Source organism: Crinia signifera, chromosome 1 (assembly GCF_055691185.1).
Source record: "Crinia signifera chromosome 1, ASM5569118v1, whole genome shotgun sequence".
Classification (NCBI taxonomy): domain Eukaryota; kingdom Metazoa; phylum Chordata; class Amphibia; order Anura; family Myobatrachidae; genus Crinia; species Crinia signifera.
This window is the reverse complement of record NC_139217.1, coordinates 203,599,205-203,617,089: the sequence shown is the minus strand read 5'-3', so window position 1 is coordinate 203,617,089 and position 17,885 is coordinate 203,599,205. Positions and strand designations below refer to the sequence as shown.

General features: G+C 46.2%; 1 protein-coding gene across 1 annotated transcript in view; it reads left to right on the top strand.

The window, feature by feature from the left end:
• The window catches only part of ARHGEF18 (Rho/Rac guanine nucleotide exchange factor 18), a 298,383-nt gene that overhangs the window by 36,692 nt on the left and 243,806 nt on the right, over positions 1-17,885 (top strand). The window contains 1 exon segment of the mRNA XM_083179196.1: positions 16,677-16,801. Within this exon segment, the coding sequence (XP_083035322.1) occupies positions 16,677-16,801 (125 nt within the window).

Genomic DNA, 17,885 nt, shown 5'->3' with positions numbered 1-17,885 from the left:
TTCAGAACATTTTTTATGCTGAAAAAGCCCCCCTCGGCTTATACTCGAGTGAGGGTCCCACTTGATGTTTTCCCAGTTTTTTGTTGTAAAATTAGGTGCCTCGGCTTATATTCGGGTCGACTTATACTCGGGTATATACGGTATGTCATGGAACTACAATACAGTGAACCTAAAACCTAGTATGGCAAATCTTCATCTGACCCGCTGATGCAAAGTTCACTATGGTTTCAAACCAGGGGTAAGCATTTACAGTTTCTTTTGTGCAATTGGGACTAGAGGTGTTATAAAGTTCCAAACAATTAACTTTATAACACAGAAATCATGATTCTCTAGCAGGCAAATATTGTGTCTTTTTTTTTTTTACCCATAATTGTGCGTACATCTCTGCTGTTCTACAAGCTTAAGAACTTTCAGGATTCCATGCAATGGAAACATTAAACATCAACACTAAATTCATTTCTACCTTAACCCGAAAGGAAAGTATGCAAGTCTCAGACACATCCATCCTGGGACAGCTGTGTGAGATTTACTTTGCTTTAGTTATCATTAGAAACTAACCTTGACCCTGAAGAATTGTCTTCCACATTCCCTATAGCAAGTCTTCTGTAAACAAAATTCTACTTTTTGCGCCAGATTGACATACAGTAGTAAATTCAGTAGCAAGTCTCTAAATTGCAAATGTGGAATGTTAATGATTACACATTCTCAATTAAAAGGTGTAGTAACAAAAGTGAAATAAACATAATATCAGGTATCTTTGCTAAATAAATTTGTCCTGACATTTTTTTTGTCATCTTATATTTATTCATTCATTATGGGGGGTATTTAATCCCCCACCGCTATTTCCGACAGGGGAAATAGTGGAGGGTGTCTATTCAATGCTGTCGTTCCTGACAGCATTGAAGAGGTATCTTGGCAGAATGGACCAGACCAAAAGTAGTCAGGCCCATTTTCCAGAGCACGGCTGTGGATTGTCAAGATCACGGACGTATCTCGACGTTCCACGGCTGTTTCTCACGGACACGCCCCCTTCTCATCATTTGGCAGACAGGACATTGAATCCCGTCTGCCGAATATCAATCAAGCGGGCCGAGAACCGGCCAGGGTAACAAACAGTTATGTCATTTCCAACACTTTGAAACTGAGGGATCTCGGTAAATGACTGTAACTCTTGTGTATGAAGGTGCAAATTGCATTACAGATGTTGTTTTAGAAGTTTTTGTTTAGAAATTCACCCACTTTTCGTAACATTCCGTCTTTTGTTAGGCTGCAATATATTTCTATCCACCAGAAAATTACTTTGATTTTGGTTGTCCTTTGCTATGATGGAGTAAGGCACTTTTAGTAGTTCATAAATTATCCTTCTGTCATTTGCTTATTGTAGAAACTACTTGTTAAACAATTGTTGGTCATGGTTCCAGCCTAATGCAATGTTTTATAATAACTCCGAAGGCATTGTGTTTGGGCCAAACAGCACATGGGGCCTATTGCCAAAGAAAAACATGCATCCAGAGGAGATTATGTTTCTTTAGATAGCAATTGAAATTGCAAACAACTAAGGATAAAAAAAATACAATAATTCATACAACCAAAGGCCACTCCTTATTGGCTGGTGGGCAGGAATAACCCATGGCATGTGGGAGGGGCTGCAAATGTAAACAAACATTTGTGTTTGGATTTGTAGTTCCACAACATCACAGAATAGTTTCATCTATTAGTAACCATTTTTCAGCCCGGTGCCCACCACCCCAGGGGCACCGGGGACAGCCGTTACCCCCGGGAAGGGGTAACTCTGGAGGGGGGGATCCCCTTTATTGGTTGGGTCCCCACTCCTCCAGGGTCTCTACCCTGGCTGACAAGTCATGGGGATGAATGCTTTGGGTGGGGGAAATTGCATAAAAGTTTCCCCCGGCTGTGCACATATCGCACTGGTCTGTACATGGTTCTGTCAAACTCGCCATGATGAACTTGCTCTATTTGTTTTGAGATTTTTGGTAACGTTTTCCAAAATTCACATCCTATTAAATTTGCGAGTTGTATACTTTATAATGGGAAAACATCTGGATACAAATTGAAGTGTGAGAAAAAAATCGACAGGTCAAAATGTGTGATTTTCACGGCAAAAGTGCAATTTTGATTGCAATTGGCCCCTATTAAATGTGTGATTTCAGAAAAACTTTCGAATTCAGTCATTTGTTTAACTAAAATTTGCAAATGCAAAATATCTCATCCTATTAAATGTGACCCAAAGGGGGACATTTACCAAAATGGATTCGTGGAAAAAAGGTGTATTCGTAGGGAGAAATACACCTTTTTTTTACGAATTTGTATTTTCGGGATTTACAATCCCAAAAATACAACAATTCGTAGTCCTAAAGATGGAACATTCGTATTTGTAGTTACAAATACGAATGCCCTACACCATCGATAGGATACGTCAGAAATCACCATTCAAAAGAATGGTGGTTTCTGATTTACTAAGCAGCCGTACTGATAACACGGCTGCTTAGTGGTGTAAAACACCCACGCAAATACGACAGGAAAATAGAACACCATTTTCCTGTTCTATTTGCGTTTTAGCCTGCACGGATCAGTCAGATCCGTGCAGGCTGCAGTGTAAAAAAAAATAGAAAAATAAATAAATAAAAAAAAAAACGGCGTGGGGTCCCCCCCACAGCCGAAACCAGCACCAGGCTGAAGGAGCCGGGGCCGGTAATTAAAAATCAGGGAACCCGACAAATAGGGGCTCCCCGATTTTTAACAACCAGCCCCAGGCTCCAGGTCCGGGGCTGGTTCCCAAAATACGGGGGACAAAATGACTAGGGGTCCCCCGTATTTCAAGAACCAGTCCCAGGCACAACCAGCCGGCAGGGTAATGCCACAGCCGGGGGGAGACTTTTTATGCAAGTCCCCCCGGCCAAAGCATTAACCCTACCGACCAGTCAGCCTGGCCAGGGGCCCTGGGGGAGTGGGGACCCCCCCAATGAAGGGGTCCCCCCCCTCCAGGACTTACCTGACCAGGCTGAAGCCTGGTACTGTCCCCGATGCCCCTGGGCGGTGGGCATCGGGCTGATTATCGTGTAAAAATAAGGTTAAACTATTGTTTTTTACTGTGGCACTACAAGTGCCAGCAAGCCTCCCCAGCAAGCTGGGACTTGGAGAACCACAAGTCCCAGCCTGCTGGGCATTAAAGGGCCCGCTGGCACTTGTAGTTCTACAGTTAAAAAAATAGTGCACAAAACACACTGATACACTTTTAAAATAAAACTTTATTACATACAAAGCCCACACATACTAATACTTACCTATCTTCTTTCCGTAGGTAGCCCTGATGTCCTGTGTCGGCGTCTTCTGGTCCTGTGTCGTCTTCTTCCTCCATGTCGACCGTCGCTGTCGCCGTCCGGATCCGACGAAATCCATTTGGGAAGCTGTGGAAGGAAACCATACTCACCTGTCCCAGCGCGACGTAGTCCAGGTAAGGGTCTTGGCAAAAAAACAAACCGACACCCGAATCCAGCCCGGACACGGAGACGCACGGTACTGTGTGTACATCGTGCGGCTCCGCCTCCCGAATGCCGCTATTGGCCGCCTTGCGGCCTAGCGGCTCCTGATTGGCCGCTAGGCGGCCAATAGCGGCATTCGGGAGGCGGAGCCGCACGATGTAAACAAACACCGTGCGTCTCCGTGTCCGCTTGGTTTCGCGTGTCGGTTTGTTTTTTTGCCAAGACCCTTACCTGGACTACGTCGCGCTGGGACAGGTGAGTATGGTTTCCTTCCACAGCTTCCCAAATGGATTTCGTCGGATCCGGACGGCGACAGCGACGGTCGACATGGAGGAAGAAGACGACACAGGACCAGAAGACGCCGACACAGGACATCAGGGCTACCTACGGAAAAAAGATAGGTAAGTATTAGTATGTGTGGGCTTTGTATGTAATAAAGTTTTATTTTAAAAGTGTATCAGTGTGTTTTGTGCACTATTTTTTTAACTGTAGAACTACAAGTGCCAGCGGGCCCTTTAATGCCCAGCAGGCTGGGACTTGTGGTTCTCCAAGTCCCAGCTTGCTGGCACTTGTAGTGCCACAGTAAAAAACAATAGTTTAACCTTATTTTTACACGATAATCAGCCCGATGCCCACCGCCCAGGGGCATCGGGGACAGTACCAGGCTTCAGCCTGGTCAGGTAAGTCCTGGAGGGGGGGGACCCCTTCATTGGGGGGGTCCCCACTCCCCCAGGGCCCCTGGCCAGGCTGACTGGTCGGTAGGGTTAATGCTTTGGCCGGGGGGACTTGCATAAAAAGTCTCCCCCCGGCTGTGGCATTACCCTGCCGGCTGGTTGTGCCTGGGACTGGTTCTTGAAATACGGGGGACCCCTAGTCATTTTGTCCCCCGTATTTTGGGAACCAGCCCCTGACCTGGAGCCTGGGGCTGGTTGTTAAAAATCGGGGAGCCCCTATTTGTCGGGTTCCCTGATTTTTAATTACCGGCCCCGGCTCCTTCAGCCTGGTGCTGGTTTCGGCTGTGGGGGGGACCCCACGCCGTTTTTTTTTTAAATTTATTTATTTTTCTATTTTTTTTTACACTGCAGCCTGCACGGATCTGACTGATCCGTGCAGACTGCTAGAAATAATTCGTATTAGCGGCCGTATATACGGCCGCTAATATGAATCATTACACCATCGGAGAGTTACAAAGCAGTCGTATCTGACTGCTTTGTAACTGATCCTCCGGAACACGAGTTTGCATACGACTTAAACAGTCGTATGCAACCGTAGGGAAAATACGAATACGAAAAACTAGGTTTTTCATATTGGTAAATTTCCCCCATAAAGTCTAAATATTGGATTTTAGACAGGCGAGGCAAATGAAATGAGTTGACATTCAAGTGACCTTGAATAGGCTAAATCAATTAGACTTTTTTTGGTACTTGTTTCCTAGAAGGGCGCCCACGATTTTGATCTTAGGCATCGCAAGGAAAAAAATCGCTTCGGTTGCATCGCATGTGGCCAAAAAATCGCATGCGATGCGACCGACGCGATTACCGCGATTTTACATAGGGAACAATGTTAAATGGCCCAATTGACCCGATTTCACATAAGGAACAATGTTAAATGGCCCACAGACCCCAAATACCCACCCTGAAGTGTGAAATGGCCCCCCCAATTGTTAACGCCACCCCACGATCAACGTCAACCCGAAGCGTGGTGAGTGCAGCGAGCCCGCGAGGGGGCGGCAGTACGCGTCCTCCGACCTTTTCATACCCCCACTATCCACGTCGGCGTGGAGATGAGAATAGAAAGTGTGGCGAGCGCAGCAAGCCACCGAGCCCGCAGCGTGGCGAGCGTAGCGAGCCCCGCGTGGGGACGCGGAACACGCTCCCGAAGCGTGGCGAGTGGACACGGATTACTTAACATGTATTCCGCGTCCGCTCGCCATGCTTCGGGCTCGTATTCCGCGTCCCCTCGCGGGGCTCACTGCGCTCGCCACACTTCGGGCTCGGTGGCTCGCTACGCTCGCAACATTTTCTATTCTCAACTCCACGCCGACGTGGATAGTGGGGGTATGAAAAGGTCGGAGGACGCGTACCGCCGCCCCTCGCGGGCCCGCTGCGCTCGCCACGCTTCGGGTTGACGTTGATGGTGGGGTGGCGTTAACAATTGGGGGGGGCCATTTCACTCTTCAGGGTGGCTATTTGGGGTCTGTGGGCCATTTAACATTGTTCCCTATGTAAAATCGGGTCAATTGGGCCATTTAACATTGTTCCCTATGTAAAATCGGTAATCGCGTCGGTCGCATCGCATGCGATTTTTTGGCCGCATGCGATGCGACCGACGCAATTTACATTTTACCATGCATTTCTATGTAAAATCGCGGCCATCGCATCGGTCGCATTGCATGCCATTATAATGGCATGCGATGTACATGCGATGCCCGTGATGGGCGCCGTTCTAGGAAACAAGTACCTTTTTTTTTTAGTTGGAAAATATGCTGTTTCTGCCAGTCTATCAACCAACACTGAATACCCTCTGGAATTGGTAGCAAATCAAAAAGACAGTAATTGTGCAACTGAACAACCCATGTTGCAATGCAAATAAATTTACAGTTTTTTACATGTAAGGTAAATCCTGCTTGCTTTTACATGCAACCCACAAATAATGGAAAGCTTTATTATTACACTAGTAAGCCCGCTCGAAGCGAATGCTAGTAGATGTAGTTGTAGTTTCAATAGCTGCCAACAGATGAAAGTGCTTCAGAGTCACACAGGCACTAGACATAATATATAGATGATTGTAATTTAAATATCATTTTCACATGCACCCCTCAAATCTAAATTTCTCTGGTACAGAGGGGCAGATTTATTAAGCTTGGAGAAGAGATAAACTGGAGATAAAGCGGAGAAAAGGTAAAAGGAGATAAAGCCAATCAACTCCCAACTGTCTTTTTCAAACACAGCTGATTGGCTGGTGCTTTATCGGTACTTGTGAGTTATCCGGGCTGCCGATTTTTTCATCGCGCCCGAAATCGTGGGCATCGCGTCGGTCGTGGCCGTTATAAGGGGCCGCGACGCGATGCCCGCGATTTCCCATAGACAGTAATGTTAAAAGACACGATGGACCCGATTTCCGACCCGATTTCCCATAGACAGTAATGTTAAAAGACGCGATGGACCCGATTTCCCATAGACAACAATGTTAAAATAAAATGACAATGTGAAATTGGCCAATATGGGCATTTCACATTGGATATGTTTTAAAAAAAAATGTTTCATGGCCCCCCACCACCGTTAACGCCACCCCGCTATTGACGCCAACCCGAAGCGTGGCGAGCGCAGCGAGCCCGCGAGAGGCGGCGGTACGCGTCCTCCGACCTTTTCTTTTTTACCCCTACTATCCACTAGGGCGTGGAGTGAGAATAGAATAGTGTGGCGAGCGAAGCAAACCACCTAGCCCGAAGCGTGGCGAGCGCAGCGAGCCCCGCGAGGGGACGCGGACACCTGTGAAGCCCGCAAGGGCACGCGGATACCTGTGAAGGTATCCGCGTCCCCTCGTGGGGCTCGCTGCGCTCGCCACGCTTCGGGCTCGGTGGCTCGCTGCGCTCGCCACACTATTCTATTCTCACTCCACGCCCTAGTGGATAGTAGGGGTATGAAAAGGTCGGAGGACGCGTACCGCCGCCCCTCGCGGGCTCGCCACGCTTCGGGTTGGCGTCAATAGCGGGGTGGTGTTAACGGTGGTGGGGGGCCATGAAACATTTTTTTAAAAAACATATCCAATGTGAAATGCCCATATTGGCCAATTTCACATTGTCATTTTATTGTAACATTACTGTCTATGGGAAATCGGGTCGGAAATCGGGTCCATCGTGTCTTTTAACATTACTGTCTTTGGGAAATCGCGGGCATCGCGTCGCGGCCCCTTATAACGGCCACGACCGACGCGATACCCCCGATTTGGGGCTAAATCGCGGGCATCGCGTCGGTCGGGTGTCCTTAAGTTAACTAAACTTAAGGACAAAATCGGCAGCCCGGATAACTCACAAGTACCGCTTTATCTCCTTTTACCTTTTCTCCGCTTTATCTCCAGTTTATCTCTTCTCCAAGCTTAATAAATCTGCCCCTGAGTCAGAGATGGACACAGTGATCTTCACTGCTGTGTCCAAAGATGTAGCAATGATGCTCAAATATTATAATCAAGCAGGAGGCGTATATAGAAAGAAAGCTTTTCTCCATGCAGCACTGCTGCATCCAAAGATGCAACATCAGATCACCATTGATGGCGATAGTCACAGCCATAAGCAATATGAGTAGCTTAAGATTGCTCAGACTGGCCACCGTTACTCCTCTGCCGGGACCAAGATATCGGAATCTAAACACACAGAGCTCGACCTTCACACTCTGAGAAAATACGGGACACACACCCACTTTGTATGACAGTCCCCATTGCACAGTGACTTCAGTATACTCAAGGGTTTTAAAATAATTAGAGGAACGAAGATATTTGCAACTTTTTACTATCATCTTTGTATTATTCTAATCATTTTTATAGTCAAAACAACAAACATTGGAGATGCCCCTCATGTCTAAATCAGGCCCTCTGCACATTTAACATATGCTGCACCGGTAGTGCAACTTGGCTTTGCCCAGGTGCACAGTTACTTGTTTGTTTGTTTTTTTGTGAGTTTTTTTTTTTTTTGCTTTATTCCGAACACAGAATCCGCTCCATGACTTGTCTTCGCGCCTTGAGTCCTATTGGCGAAAGAGCGCTATGTAAATAAAATTATTATTATTATTATTATTATTATTATTATTAACTACACTGATTTGTTTCAATAAGCATTGCTTTCTAAAAAGGGTTACAACAACATGCCAAAATATGACTGTTACCCAGATTAATGGGGCACTGTATGTTCCACACTGCGTTGTAGTATATTGGACAACTGCGCTGTTTTATTTTTACTGCATTCCCCATAACTTACCCTTTGAAATTATCCAGATCCTGAAATACAGATTCTAGTTCAGTCTCTGTTTACCGGAAACCATCAAACCAATACTACTTTTCTGGCTTATATATATATATATTTTACAGATATAGGACCTGTCTTATATAACACTACATTGGAGTGTGATATAAGCAAGAGACATTTGTGAACTTCCGATTACAGTTATAGCTTTTTTCCTACCATGGACATTAATTTCTGATATTAACTGTGTATAACTATTTGCCTATTTGGTGATGAATGCACTTTTCTCCATTGAAATTATCTGTGTAGAGCATTGCATCAGTTTCTCTCCTGCAGCTCAATTTCTCCCACACTCTCACAACAGTTTTCTGTGGGTGAGCAGCAAATGTATAGTATAATGTATTGTATATGTATAATGTATTGTATATGTATATACAGCAAATGTATAGTATAATGTATAGTATAATGTATTTAAGATTCCTTAAAAAGTGCTCTCGCACTGCTGAGCGCTTCTGAAAGAAATCACGCTCCCTCGCGGATTATCTCCATTTCAAATTCATTCTTTCCTCCTTCAGCTCTGCCCTTGCTCTGGCCAAGGAATCCTACTTTAAGTCCCTCATCCTTTCCCAATCATCCAATCCCCGCAGGCTCTTCGCCACCTTCAACTCCTTGCTCTCCCCCCCTCCTCCAGCTCTTCCGTCCTCCATCGTAGCCGCTGATTTTGCTACCTACTTTTCAACCAAAATCTCCTCTCTCAGGACTGCCATCACTGCTGCCATGACCTCACCCTCTCCCTCCTCCCCTCCTACATCCCCACTCCCCTCCTTCCAACCCCTGTCCTCATTTCACCCCACCACTGCTGCTGAAGTCCACTCTATCCTTCAATCCGCTTCTCCCTCCACCTACCCGCTCGATCCTATCCCCTCCAATATTATCCGTCGTCTCAGTCCGTCAGTCTGCTCTCACCTGGCTCACCTCTTTAATCTTTCCCTATCCTCTGGGATCTTCCCTTCCTCCTTCAAACACGCTCTTGTCGCCCCAATTCTCAAAAAAACAAATCTGGACCCCAACTCTCCATCCAACTACAGGCCCATCTCCCTCCTCCCTTTTGCCTCCAAGCTCCTAGAACGTCTGACCTATAATCGTCTCCTAAGCCACCTTACTGCTAACTCCATTCTCGACCCCCTCCAATCCGGGTTCCGCCCTTTACATTCCACTGAAACTGCCCTGACCAAAGTCACTAACGATCTAATATCGGCTAAATCCAAAGGCCTCTTCTCTATCCTCATCCAGCTTGATCTGTCGGCTGCCTTTGACACTGTTGACCACCCTCTCCTGCTCAACACCCTCCGCTCCTTTGGCATCACTGGCACGGTATTCTCCTGGTTCACCTCATACCTCTCCGATCGCTTCTTCTCAGTCTCCACTCCGAGCTCCTCCTCTCCTACTACCCCGCAGCCAGTCGGTGTTCCCCAAGGGTCTGTCCTTGGCCCTCTCCTCTTCTCTCTCTACACCACCTCTCTGGGCACCCTCATCAGCTCCTATGGTTTTCATTACCACCTTTATGCTGATGATACCCTAATCTATCTCTCTTCCCCCGACCTATCCCCATCACTCCTGTCCAAGGTCTCCGAATGCCTCACGGCCATCTCAGCCTGGATGACCCAACGCTTCCTGAAGCTAAACATGGCTAAGACTGAACTTCTAATCTTCCATCCCCCGAACATCCCATCTTCTCCCACTATCTCCATCAGTATTGGTGAAACCGAGATCACCTCCACCGACCAAACACGCTGCCTCGGTGTTATCATTGACTCCTCCCTCTCTTTCACCCCCCACATTCGTGCTCTCTCACAGTCTTGCCGCTTTCACCTACGCAACATCTCACGCATCAGACCATTCCTCTCCACTGACGCGACCAAAATTCTCATTCACTCTCTTGTCATCTCCCGCCTTGACTACTGCAACATCCTTCTCTCTGGGCTACCTCTCACCCGCCTCGCACCTCTCCAATCCATTCTTAACGCTGCTGCTAGGCTCATCTTCCTCTCCCGCCGCTCTACCTCCGCCTCCCCCCTCTGTCTATCTCTTCACTGGCTCCCCATTCCTTTCCGAGTTCTCTTTAAACTCCTCACCACCACCTACAAGGCTCTCTCCTCCTCCACCGCTCCTTACCTCTCTTCACTGATCTCTATCCACACTCCCTCCCGTCCTCTTCGCTCCATCACTGACCGCCGACTGACCTCTCACCTAATCACCTCCTCCCACTCCCGTGTCCAAGACTTCTCTCGCGCTGCCCCCCTGCACTGGAACAACCTCCCGCCACCCATCAGGATTTCTGATTCCCTTACCTCCTTCAAGCGCTCCCTTAAAACCCACTTTTTTCGACTAGCCTATCCCTCCTCCTAACCTCTTTTGATCCTCCTATCCTGCCTCCATTCCCCTCCGTTCCTACTTATCCTGTTGTTTTTCGTTCGTCCACCCACCTATTTTTAGTATGTTAACTCTTATGAGTAGGGCCCTCCTTCCTCACGTACTCACCCTACCTCTTTACCTCACCTGTGCTCCTGTCCTGTTCTTCCCTTCCTCTACTTCATCTTCAGTCTCCTCGACAATTTTGACACCTACTTCTGAACTGATGCTGATTTTAGTTCTACCAGCTATACCCCTATTTATACTGTATTTTTCAACACACCCTGTACGTTACCTCGTAATTTTTTTGTTTGCTATGTACGGCGCTGCGGACACTTTGCGGCGCCTTATAAATAAACGTACTACTACTACTATAGTATGGCTCTGGTATGGCTCTGCTTTCTAATGCTGCTTTCCCACTGCTGAAACGGGTCATTACCTGTTTTTTTTAAACTGGTTTTTAAACGGCAAGAGCCATAAAGACCCTTTCCCACTGCAGCTTTTAAACGGCACATTCACACTGCCGTTTAAAAACCCGTTTAACCCATAAAAAATATGAGGGGGGGGGGATTAAAAAAAAAACAGCCTATTGTTTTAAACTGTGGAACTATGAGTCCCAGCAAGCCTCCCCAGCAAGCTGGGACTTGGAGAACCACAAGTCCCAGCCTGCAGGGCATTAAAGGGCCCGCTGGGTCTTGTAGTTCCACAGTAAAAAAAATAGATAAATAAATACACCCCCCCTTTATTGGGGGGTCCCCACTCCCCCAGGGCCCCTGGCCAGGCTGACTGGTCGTAGGGATGAATGCTTTGGCCAGGGGGACTTGTATAAAAAGTCTCCCCCCGGCTGTGGCATTACCCTGCTGGCTGGTTGTGCCTGGGGCTGGTTCTTAAAATACGGGGGACCCCTACTAATTTTGTCCCCCGTATTTTTGGAACCGGACCTGGAGCCTGGGGCTGGTTGTTAAAAATCGGGGAACCCCTATTTGTCGGGTTCCCTAATTTTTAATTACCGGCCCGGCTCTTTCAGCCTGGTGCTGGTTACAGCTGTGGGGGGGACCCCACGCTGGTTTTTTTTTAATCCCCCCCCCTCATATTTTTTATGGGTTAAACAGGTTTTTAAACGGCAGTGTGAATGTGCCAAAAACGGCTTTTAAACGGTAATTTACCATTTAAAAGCTGCAGTGGGAAAGGGTCTTTATGGCTCTTGCCGTTTAAAAACCCGTTAAAAAAAAACGGGTAATGACCCGTTTCAGCAGTGGGAAAGCAGCATTAGAGTCCTGAAAAGGACTAGTATAACAACACTACAGTGAGGCAGGGGAGGCGGCACATGAAAGACACCCGCACCGCTTAACGGGTCGGCGTACACTCCGCAGTGAGTATGAAATCCGCAATTGATAGACTTTTATGTGATAAACTTTAACCACTTCAATTGTCCAGTTAAGTTCAGCTTATCTGTTATGAATAATTATTGATAGTCCACTGAGTGACAGTTAATACTTTATATTAATTCAATAAGAATAGGATAATGAGGTGTGCAATATATTCTAAGTGCCTAAATTATCATTTCTGTACTCAATATTGTGTACTGTGGTGACCGTATTATATTGACCAAAAATGTAAATATAGAGAGTCAGTGATATATTATGTACCCAGGAACGTGCTACCAAGTAGGTGCCTGTGTATAAAATAGTGTACAGTACTGTATTCTAGTCGGTGTTATATTATAAATATGTGTGAAAGTGAAGAAATTCCATGGTGTGATGTGAAGGATTGTGACTCTAATGTAGTTATATATTTGTGTGTTGTTATTATTATAGTATATTGTGGAGACCTATACGGTGTTTGTACTCCACCCAGCCACAGGCTCAAACGCGTATAAACTACTTGCCTTTTGCACGAGTTAATGTGAGCATGGCAATATGCTATCCTGCTAGCCGGCTACATATACAGCAGAAGCAGGACGTATCAGCCTGTGACTTTGGGACAGATGTATTAAGGCCCCCATACACTAGGGCGACTTGTCCTTAGGACAAGTCGCCCCCGACTTCCCCCTGAGCTTCCCCGGCTGCTCCCCGGGGGAGCTTGATTAGATTGGCACTTGATGTGCCATTTTTTACATGTGATAAATCGTCTCGATTTATCACATGTAAAAAACCCGGGGAGCAGGGGGGGGGGGGGGCTAAGAGGTGGGAGCAGGGGGTCTGGGGACGCTGCGGGGGACAGCGTCTGTGCGGCGAGAAGGTAGAGGGAGCAGGGGGGGCTGGGGACGCTGCGGGGGACACAGGCTGCATAGAGCCGGGCAGGGGGAGCCGGCCGGGAGCTGTCAGTAATGAATAAAAAAAAAAGCCCATACAATGAATGGGAGGCCTGTGATTGGCTGCTGAGCGCTCTCTCAGCCAATTGCTGACTGGCTGAGAGAGCGCTCAGCCAATCACAGGCTGCCCATTCATTGTATGGGCTTTTTTTTTTTATTCATTACTGACAGCTCCCGGCCGGCTCTCCCTGCCCGGCTCTATGCAGCCTGTGTCCCCCGCAGCGTCCCCAGCCCCCCCTGCTCCCTCTACCTTCTCGCCGCACAGACGCTGTCCCCAGCAGCGGGGGACACAGACGTGTCCCCCGCAGCGTCCCCAGCCCCCCCTGCTCCCTCCACCGCCGCGCCGCCCCACTAGGTCCCAAGTCGGGTGGTCGGACGTGCAGCAGGTCCGACCACCCGACGCAGATCCGATGCGCACGGGACCGCGCATCGGATCTGAGGGGACATCAAACTAGCCGATTTTGGTCCGATTTCGGCCAGATCCGACTGATCTGGCTGAAATCTGACCAAAATCGGCTAGTGTATGGGGGCCTTTACGCTTTAACAAGAGATAAATTCAAGGGTGATAAGGAGAGATAAATGTCCAGCCAATCAATTGCTAACTGCCATGTTACAGGCTGGGTTTGAAAAAAGTCAGTAAGGAGCAGATTGGCTGGATGTTTATCTCTCTTTATCACCCTTGCATTTATCTCTTGTTAAGGCTTAATACATTTATACTTTATATACTTTGTATCGGATACCATATCAACTAATGGTATATTCTCTGCTATATTGTTAATGAAACTGTGATGACCTGCATAGCACCCATACAGACAATTGTAAACTTGTTCTATTGCCGTGACTGGCAATTGTAAGCTATATACTATTCTGCCAACTGCTGAAATACTATTAAAGCAGCAGGAATAAACGATGGGCCCTATGCAATAAATAGTCATGCAGATTAACAGAGATTTTTGCAAATGAAGGCAGATGCATATTGATTACTGCACAATAACCACATTGATGTCCGATAAATAGCAAACATACAAGTATCTACGGTATCCTATGTGGACTTGCTTGACAGGTTTTGCGATACTTGCCTGCAGATGAGAAGATACCCATTTATATTCATATAGAGTATAACTTATTAATTCCTCCCACCTGGGGAATCGGCTGTTCAGTCACCCAATTGTAGGGAGAGTTAAAATATCAGTTATACCTATCTAATTCACCCAATCATTGTATTATAAGGGGTCATAAAAGACACACGAGGACCCCGCACGTGCTTTTTTTAACTCACACTTTATTCACTTGTTTGTGTATACATTCAATGTTTGTCATACTTCGCAGTTTTTTAAATAAAATTAATAAAAGTTTTATTTTATAAGATTCTTTTCTTCTCCGTTGCACCACACAGCGACAAACCTTGTTCTATTCTACTCGAAGTATCAATTATTTTTGTCTGTGGTAGCACACCCCTGCAGGATTCAATAAGGAATAAATATGGTGTGTTGTCCATAATGAGCAGAGGACCATCCATACAGATACAGGGATTAATATTAACTGTACAGACTTGTGTGATTGACCACCAAAATCAGATTCGTCGATGTACAGATGAATCCACGCTCATTCGCGCTGCCCCTGGTGAGCCATTCAGCGTGGCATGGCACGACCGTATGTGTGAGACACTCACGTATCCCTGTCACGGGATAATATATAAAGGAAATATGAAAGAAGTATTAAACAGATTTAAAATAAAAATAACATCACAGCAGCAAAATATAAAAATAAATAAATGTGTACAATGCAAAAATAAACCAGGATAGTCAGAGTCAATATGGTGCACATTAAAGTCTTGTGCCTAATAAAACATTTATTATTTTCTATATTTACTGTTATCTGACATAGGGCCAGATTCTCTAAGCTTCAAAAGTGATAAAATGAAGATGATAAACAGCCAGCCAATCAGCTCCTACCTGCCATGTCACAGGCTGTGTTTGAGAAATGTCAGACAGGAACTGATTGGCTGGCTGTTTATCACTCTCCATTTGATCACTTTTGAAGCTTAGACAATCTGGCCCTTTATCTGAAATTTTGAATGACTAATATATCAATCTTGATTATACTCAGCCATATCTCAGCTGTTTATTACTGAGTAACTGTATGAGAGAGAGAGAACTGTCACTGTCGAATGCAATTATCACATGTAAAGTCCTGGAGAGCTGCAGGCGGAGGGTGCGGGAGGAGGGGGGGATATCCGAGCTGCAAGAGGCGGAGGGGGAGAGCCAGGAGCCAGGCAAAGGGGACTCAAATAGGCAGCGGAGGAGCCAGGAGCCGGGAGCCAAGCTACATTTAAATAAAAACATACAAATTAATGGGCAGATAGTGATTGGCTGGGAGCTCTCTCAGCCACTCAGCAATTGGTTGAGAGAGCTCTCAGCCATTCACTGGCTGCCCTATAATTTGTATGGGTTTTCTTTAAGTGCGCCCACTGCCTGACTTTCCATGCCTGCCCCTCAGGTCCCCTGGCCGGCTCGCAGTGTCCCCTGCCCACCCCCTGGTGGCCACCTCTGTTCGCCCTCCAGCCACCGGCTCTATTTGGCCACCAGCTTCTGCCGCTGTCCCCCCCTCGTGCCCAGCTTCTGGCTGCACAAAAGATCAATCAAATTTTATGTGCAGCCCATCCTCAATCCAATACGCACTGGACCACGCATCGGGTCAGACAGGATGTCAAATACAGGGCCGCCATTAGGGGGGTGCTATGGGGACAACTGTCCTGGGCCCAGCTGCTCTGACAGAGGGTAGGCAGCACCCCCCTTCATAAGCAGCTGCATACAGCCGCCAAGATAAGTTGGTCGACACCACTAGGTCGACATACTGAAAGGTCGATATGGGATAAGGTCGACAGGTAATTAGGTTGACACAAGCATTAGGTCGGCATGGGCAAGGTCGACAGTGAAAAGGTTTTTCACTTTTTTTTGAGCCGTCATGTGCTGACAGGCGGTATTTCATGCCCTACCGTCCCACTAGAGCATGGTGGGAGAATAAAATAATGTGCCAAGCGTAGCGGGAACCGTTCCCGAAGCATGGCCAGCGCAGCGAGCCATGCAAGGGGTTGCGGTGCTACGTTTCAGTATCCACATTTGTGTCGACAATCCTGAAAAACCCCATGTTGACCTTTTGATTGTCAACCTTGCCCATGTCGACCTAACGACCTGTTGACCTAGACCCATGTCGACCTAATGACTGTCGACCAACTTTTGAGTGACCATATGATCCACACCCAATTATAATTAGAACTGATGGCCTATTAAATAGCATTACTTATTGGCAGACTATACCAAAATTAACCAAAATCTGGGGAAGGTTAGGCTTGAGATTATCCATTCACGTTCAGTTATAAGCTAGACCTAGCAACAATTAGCCTAAACTTCATGTTGGTTTCCCATAATAGTAATAATAATAATAATATTGGGCAGAAATAAGTTTGTGTTCTCATTCTCACTTTTAGCATCGGAATGTAAACCATGTTCAGAATTCTCTGCTATCCCTGATTCGCGAAGCGTGACTCCCGATGCAGAGCCAAGCCCACCCTCAGTGGTCAATGAGGAAGTGTTTTTTATGGCAGGAGAAAAGGTAAAAAAGTTTTTTACATTTTAAACTTAATTTATCTTTATGTGTATTGTGCTCCCAACACTAATTACATTGTGAAATCACATTTGAATAGAACTTTTGTATGTTAATACACATGTGTGTACATAGATCTAGCCTCCTTGCATGATAAATAGCCCTTATAGTCACACCATGCCATGGCATATCTTGCTGGCACCAAGCATCTTTAAATGCAACTTTTTCCATCAAAATGCTTCTTATTCACGAACGCATAGGACACAGAAGCAGCTTCTGTTGATTAAAATGATGCAGCATTTCTATATTCTGTGTATACGACATCTGTATCTGCATATAAAATGGAAAGTTACAGTGTTTTCCAGTAAAACACCGTAACATAACATTTTGTATGCAAATAATACATAATATAGGGTTTCATTCTGATCTATTCGGCCCTGTTCAGATGGTTGATGAACTGTGCATGCGCACAGTCTTTTGTGCGCATGTGCAAGTCCCATGTGGGAACGTCTGCAGCGATTTACAATGTTGCCAGGCCATTCGCACAGAGCGGTGCATGGGGTGGGGGGCAGCATAGTGCAGGGGTTGGAGACACCCATGGGAATGCCCAGCATTTTCATGAGGACACCCATTAAACGTTGGACGTTCCCATGTCCATGTGCCACCCTCATCCACCCCCATTCCACTCTCGCCCTCCCTCCCTGGTGATAAAATTGGCCCTTTAATCCCAAATATACTGTAAGCCTATGGGCAAAATGTAATAGGTTGCAATTTTTAGACATGTGCGATTTTTGGTAAAAAACGTCTGAATTTGCATGTTTTCTGAAAATCGCACATGTAATAGGATGCTAATTGCGGTAAAAATCGCTATTAAATTCGCACATTTTGACCTTTCGATTTTTTGTCACACTTCAATTCACATCCAGATGTTTTCCCATTATAAAGTATACATCTCACAATAATAAGGTGTGATGTTTGGTAAATGTTGCCAAAAATCACAAAACAAATAGACCAAATTTAGGCTGGCGAGTTTGACAGTCTGTCCCAAAAAAATGTGTTAAAGTGAACATTTAAAAAAAAAAATGGCATGGTA